The sequence below is a fragment of the Olea europaea genome, chromosome 16 (genome assembly GCF_002742605.1).
Source record: "Olea europaea var. sylvestris chromosome 16, O_europaea_v1, whole genome shotgun sequence".
NCBI classification, from domain to species: domain Eukaryota; kingdom Viridiplantae; phylum Streptophyta; class Magnoliopsida; order Lamiales; family Oleaceae; genus Olea; species Olea europaea.
The window spans coordinates 13161042-13167646 of NC_036252.1; the positions used below are offsets into that span (position 1 = coordinate 13161042).

Sequence of the window (6605 nt, forward strand, 5' to 3'; positions counted from 1 at the left end):
ACATGCTTTATTGAGCTTTTAAAAAATGAAGCATATGTTATCTTATTATGTCATCCTGGTACAGAAAATTTAGGAGACACTGGAAGTGGGCAAGGAAAGAAACTTGTAATAAGTGATGAATATTTTCAGAGGGTTACTCAAGCTCTTGTTATGCGACTCAGGCAACACGAAGAAACTATAATTCATGAAGGTAAACCATTAGCGTAATTCGTTTAGCGAGATAAAATGGACAGTGGATTATATCTAACAAACCTGAAGAAAATATAATCCTCCATTTTACTCTCTTTTCAATAATATCGCACTACTTTGAATGATGAATGGAGTGGGCAAGGAAAGAAACTTGTAATAAGTGATGAATATTTTCAGAGGGTTACTCAAGCTCTTGTTATGCGACTCAGGCAACACGAAGAAACTATAATTCATGAAGGTAAACCATTAGCGTAATTCGTTTAGCGGAGATAAAATGGACAGTGCATTATATCTAACAAACCTGAAGAAAATATAATCCTCCATTTTACTCTCTTTTCAATAATATCGCACTACTTTGAATGATGAATGGTGTTCACACGCATAAAATATTTGTAGGCACTGGTTTGGCTGGAATGAGACAGAGGGATTTGATACAATGGTATGTAAATCAGCAGAATGAGAAAAACAATTACAGCACCATGGAAGAAGCAGCAGCCGAAGTCAAAAAAGTGAAAGCAATTATTGAGGTAAAATCCTAACTTGATCAGTTCAGTGGGCAATGTAGTTTCAGTTTAATAATATAACATGAAAGAGTTAAATAGAAATGTGACTTTTGGCCATAATGCAGAGCTTGATAAGAAGGGAAGGCCATTTGATAGTTGTGGATGATGGTAGACAAGCGGCAGAGGAAGCTGAAACCGTGAGATCCTCAACCAGAGATGATAGGATTTTAGCCGTAGCTCCAAATTATGTCATCGATTAATTTTTGGTGCTACTCTATGTTGGTAATCAAACCATTCCCTGGTGACCTCTCTGTTTGAGAGTCTGGTTCTCCATGGGAATCGGATTAGTCACTCCGTTTCTCTGGAGTTACAGTGTGCAGATGTCTTCATCATCATTCTACAAATTTATTATGAGAAAAAGGATATTCGGTTTCTTTGTCTCCTGCTAATATCCTTGACGGTTGGAGGGGATAATAGTTTCATGTGTATTAGAAGTAATTTATACTGCTGTCTTGATCTGCAATGTATCATTTTTGTTTATGACATATCTTAGAATCGCTACTGTACTTTTATTCGTTTATCTTTATAGACAATTCCTTATAATGAAAGCTTTAAAGCTGGTATTATTTGACAGCTTTGTGATAGGCAATCAAATACAACTTACAACAACAGTTAGGGGTGGGCGTGGATCGGTTCGGTTCGGTTCTCTATCAAAAACAACTTACAACAACGGACAACAGTTAATTGATTTATCAGTTTGCTTAATAATGGAATTATAAAATATTTTAGTAAAATCATAACTTAGTAGTCAACAATATTTATCATCCCTATTAAATAATGATTATTCAGGTATATGAAATGAAGGGAAAAGTTTTTATTTTAACTATTGTGATGATGGATTCCAATAATATTAGGCGTTCTTGAAAGTAGTTCGTTGAAACAATCAATATGTTTCCCATCAACGGTGCCAAATTGTCGGTTTCAAATTGTCATGATGAATTTCCACATGTTGCTTTAACACCTCTATTAATATAGCAATAGATCTACAAAATAAAACATTTTTGTTACGCATAAATGTGAGGATCTTGCCTACATTTCCACATTAATTTGCAAAAACAATTGTGTCCTATGTATAAATTTTAATTTGCAATTTGTATAAAAGAATTCACGTTATATATATATTGGACCAGTAACTAGACACTTGTGGGTAAACTACGATGAGATGACAATGGGATGAATTTTAAGGTAAAATGCAATGTTTAAAATGCAGAAAAATCACAGGAAAGGAATGGGAATGAGGTAAATTGATAATTAAACAACTGAAATCAAACCAAAATTATAGGAAATTCGTGAAATGGTCATTGAGCTTAAAATGGAAAACAAAAACAAGTTACAATAACACATTACCATTCCAAAGGATGTAAATGTTCAATCAAGCCATACTTTCATTTATATATCAGTAGGGGTGGCAAAAATGTTGAATAGTTCTTCGGCTTGGGTTCGTCCCAAGCAGGAGGTTCTTGCTCGGCTCGTGGGCACAGCTTTTGAGCCTAAAGTTCTCGACAAAAATGTGAAAAAAAAGGTCCAAAATTTTTTTAAAAAATTATGAGTTTGTGGGCTCAACTCGTGCTTGAACAAGCTTGAGCTCAGTTCATTGCTTTAACAAGCCGAGCTCGTGGGTAGATGGCTAGCTTAGTCCATTGCCACCACTATATATCAGCGAAAGAATCCACTTCTCAATTCTACAAACTTTTTAAATTCTATTGAATGCTCATACGTGCACAAGCACCATGAACAAATCTTCCAACAATATCTAATAGGTATAAAATCCCGAGATTCAGCCTAACAATCACATCAAAACGATAGAAAAAAATCAAAGAAAAACATCGCATGTTTATCTCTCAAAACTCATCATTCTACATCACACTTAAAACAATTTTAAGGGATAGAAAAATTAGCGATGTTGGAAGGCCACAAGACATTCCAAAGAATACATCTTCTATAGCAGGGACTTTTCCACTTCTATGTTTTGTTGTGCAGATGAGTAACATGGGGGATAAGCTCCTGTAAACATTGAGAGGGAAAGTAAAAATTAAAGAAAAAGCACATTTCATATTTCATCGATCTGAATTGTAGAGTGAAAAGTTAAGAACATAATGCGATGTTACCTCTGAACAGCGGACGTGATCATGCCGTGAATTTGAAGTTTTCACAATGGTCTCCCACGTGTAATCGTTCGCTACACTTGTTTGAGTCTGTTTCTTGGGGTGATATTGGCCGGAATGTGAAAATGGATTGGGTAACGAAATAGAAGGCAGAGTTCGCCAAAGCCAAGACTCAGATGGTGATTTTGGTAAAGGTGGGGGTAAAGGTGACTTCAGGGATGCAGAATCAGCATCTCTCTGATCGTCTTGTTCTCTGTCTTGTTTATTATTCACAGCAAAGTTTGCATCAGAATGCACTTTTGAACAATCAACAGACCTGGATTCTTGATCAAAACTTTGATTTGGTATAACCATATCAGTTGATCCGGACAATTTAGGACTTCGGCTTTTCCCCTCCCCTAAATTATCCCAGGAAGACGTGTCTATATCAGAAGATTTAACAGGACCCTTCTCTTCAGTAGGTCTGCTTTCATTTGAGGGCTTCAAATTCTTATCAGAGGAATCAAAATTCTTATCTGGTTTTGAACTATCTGTTTTGGTCGCTGCATCTATATACAAAGTTTTTTCGACAGCATCACCTGGAGAACATGATACTTTTCTATTCACGTGATTCCTTGAAACGTCTTGCAAGGCCTTGCACAACTTGCGAGATGAAGCAATCTTGTTAGCATTACGTCCATGAAAGTAAGACTTTGATGCTTCATTTTGGTAGGGAGAAATGGGATGACTTTTGCGCAAATCAGGGATCAGGCATTTTCCTGCCTCAGAAACATTCAGGGATGCTATATCTTGATCGGAAGATTTGATAGCTTCAGTTTCTTCAGTTTGTATGCATTCATCCATGGACTTCAAATTCTTACAAGAGAAATCAACAATTTTCTCATCTTTTGAACAATTTGTATTGATCAGACCATCCACATACAATGTCTTCTCAACAGCAACACCAGGCGAACCTGATCCCTGTTTCTGTATGTGATTCTTAGATACATCTTGCATGACCTTACGCATTTTGCGTGATGAGGCAATCTTATTCACGCTATGATTCTCAATTTCTTTAGGTACACCAAGAAACCCTGCACCTTCATGAAATGGAGACTTTGGTGCTTCATTTCGGTAGGGGGATATGGGACGGCTTCTGCATTGCCTTAAGGGAGACACCCCAGGTCTAAAAGAGTCACTGGAGTAAGAAAACTGATTGGAATCACTCCCTAGCCTGTTTCCAATTTCTAGCAGGTCCCGAGACAGTACTCCAGAATGAAATTTTTTCTTATAAATTGCACGACACACATTCTGCATTGATTAGAAATATCAGGAATCGTTTGCGATACTTACTGTAAGAATCATAGAAACGGAAATAGAAGTTTAACAGTTACCTTGTCGATAGGTCCACTGTGAGCATTTCTGGTCAGTCTCCTAACATTAGCAGCTGGAGCTGTTGGAGCATGGTTTTTTGATTTCATTCCAGGCAATGGGTTTAAAAGGCAAAAAGAATTCTTCACACAAAACCGAGGGAAAATCCCCCAGATTTTTCCTGATTTTTTCACAGGAACAGTACATTCCAGATCATCATCTTCACTTTCCACATTCTCAAAATTCTGAACGTAATGTGACATGATGTTAGAACCATACTGCTCATGTAAAGGCTTTGGTTCCCCAGATACGACCTTTTTAACCGGCTTTGGTTGTTCAATGACCGCTGGTTGCTTCTTCGCTATGTATTGAGGTGTCTCCAACACAACAGCCTTGGCTGCCGGTAAGAATCTGCTCATCATAAAATCTCTAGTTTGCACATCAACAGAGAATGTTCCCGATGGTTTTACTCCTGAACCCTGATAGCCACTCAGTCCACTTACACTGTAGTTCAAGGACCAAGATTCTGTTAGTGACAACTTATCGAGTGCATCAGAATATGCATCGTCTCCACTTTCCGTATCTGAATCATCTCTATAATTTAGACTGTCATGCAATTTTTCAATCAGATTAGCATGATCATTGAACGGAAATGCTTCAATTTGGGTCCTGTTAATATTCGGATCATTCGATCTTTCCCCTGAATTGTATCTCGAAAAACCAGATACTCTCCCAGAAAGGAACTTTGGACTTTCACCTGAGTTGCATCTGATGACACCTGATACCCTTCCTGGAGGAAGCCTTGGTGTATTTGAAGGTTCCTCCGGCTGGTGAATTGGACCTTCCCCTTCTCCTTTAGGCCTTCCAGGGATTTTTTCCCATTGAAATGGAACTGCAGCTGGTTTTGTCACCTCCCCATATTCACAATCTGATTTGCACACAGGTAGAGAATTTTGTCGATTAGGGAGCGACTTCTCTGTCGAGATCTTGTTTACCACTTCTGAAGAGCGAGTAGGTGAGGAAAATCTCCTTGCAGATAAAAGTGGAGCGTTGAAATCTAGTTTTTTCGCCATTCGTTCTCCTGTCTATCACAAATCCGTTTGCATCCCTATGCCTCAAAGCTCAATAAACTACAAAATATTTGCCGACAACATCACTTAATCATAATGTGGAAACAGATAGCAAAGGAAAAATTAAACAATTTAGATCCCTTATTGTACTTCAAAAGCCTATAACCAGTCCCTTATTCAGGAAAATAATTTTCTTACAACCAAAACCAAAGGACAAAATAATAAAGGTTCATTAAAATTTAGCCTTTCTAGGATTCTCTACAGAAACCAGCCCAACCATTCATCTGTGCAAACAGGTAAAGGAAATTGCATCCAATAATTGCACAAAACCTTTAATTTCAACAATGAAGGCTATATACGATACAATATTTACATCGCTGACATTTCCTCATCAACCAAACCGAACCCCATTAACCCCTCATAAGTACAGTAATAAAACTATCAGTTAGCAGTTCCAAAAATGTGTTTCCTTGCATTTATTTTTTGTTTATTATATAGAAACATCACATCAATTACCCAAAGAATAGCAGAAGAAAAGCAAACAGGGAAAAAGATCTTGCTGCTTGATTTCTTGATTATTGCCATTTAATTAACAGAAATTATTTTTCATTACCCTATAAATTTTAAAAAACAATCTAACAGAAAACACAACATTAAATGCCATAATACGATCTTCAAGAACTAAAAAACAATCCGCTAAGGCAAACTAAAACCAAAATCCAGATATTTTTCTTACCTCGTAGAGAGAAAAAGCAATGTTGGGTTCTGGGATTGAGACTGTATGCTCCGTGATTTATGGCAATGAATAAAGAAAGGAGTAAAGAGAAGGTATAGAGAGAGAAAGAGATTGACGAAAAAAGGATACAATGGGAGTGCTTTTCAAAATCATGCATGTTCATTCCTCAATCTGTCTGGGGATTGAGGGGACAGAGACCACGGCTAAACCTTTGGGGGTATAACGACAGTTGAATCCAACCACCTTCCTTTGGCGCCCAATTATTCTTCTCTCAGGCTTGTTGCCCTCTTTTTTTGGGGTTAAGAATTCACTTTGGAATAATAAATTGATGGAGAATGTACGATTAAAAAATAAAGTAATGCTATTTAGTCACATTGAGATTACATTATTAGTGTAGATGAAGTTAATATGACATTAATTGATAGGGAAAATTAAATAACTCTTTCATTTAATATATCATTTAATGCCATTTAAATTGGGATTGCATAGCATTATTCTAAAAAAATAATAATAATTAAAAAAATTATATTTACGTATAATATTATTTTATTGTAAAATGTGTGATCGAAAAATATAAAACAAAAAATATATT

At 36.5% G+C, this 6605-nt stretch overlaps 2 protein-coding genes across 2 annotated transcripts in view; one reads left to right on the forward strand and one right to left on the reverse strand.

The window, feature by feature from the left end:
- Positions 1 to 968, forward strand: part of LOC111412645 (DNA replication licensing factor MCM6-like) — a 5995-nt gene extending 5027 nt beyond the window's left edge. Inside the window, exons 9-12 of the mRNA XM_023043575.1 lie at positions 130 to 203; positions 324 to 427; positions 586 to 716; positions 818 to 968. Coding sequence (XP_022899343.1) covers positions 130 to 203; positions 324 to 427; positions 586 to 716; positions 818 to 952 — 444 coding nt within the window. The 3' untranslated portion in view covers positions 953 to 968. The remainder of the gene's footprint in view (positions 1 to 129; positions 204 to 323; positions 428 to 585; positions 717 to 817) is intronic.
- Positions 969 to 2432: 1464 nt separating this feature from the next.
- Positions 2433 to 6272, reverse strand: LOC111412165. The gene is made up of 4 exons (XM_023042960.1): positions 6014 to 6272; positions 4231 to 5337; positions 2861 to 4147; positions 2433 to 2756 (listed from the first exon to the last, which is right to left on the reverse strand). Exons 2-4 carry the CDS (start codon positions 5278 to 5280, stop codon positions 2715 to 2717), a joined length of 2379 nt encoding a protein of 792 aa, XP_022898728.1. The 5' UTR covers positions 5281 to 5337; positions 6014 to 6272; the 3' UTR covers positions 2433 to 2714.
- Positions 6273 to 6605: the final 333 nt, after the last annotated feature.

Coding starts and splice junctions, on each gene's coding strand:
- LOC111412165 (XM_023042960.1), bottom strand. CDS start 5,280: ATGGCGAAAAAACTAGATTTCAACGCTCCACTTTTATCTGCAAGGAGA. Junction 4,148..4,230: donor ACAGTGGACCTATCGACAAG/GTAACTGTTAAA, acceptor TAATCAATGCAG/AATGTGTGTCGTGCAATTTA. Junction 2,757..2,860: donor ATCACGTCCGCTGTTCAGAG/GTAACATCGCAT, acceptor CAATGTTTACAG/GAGCTTATCCCCCATGTTAC.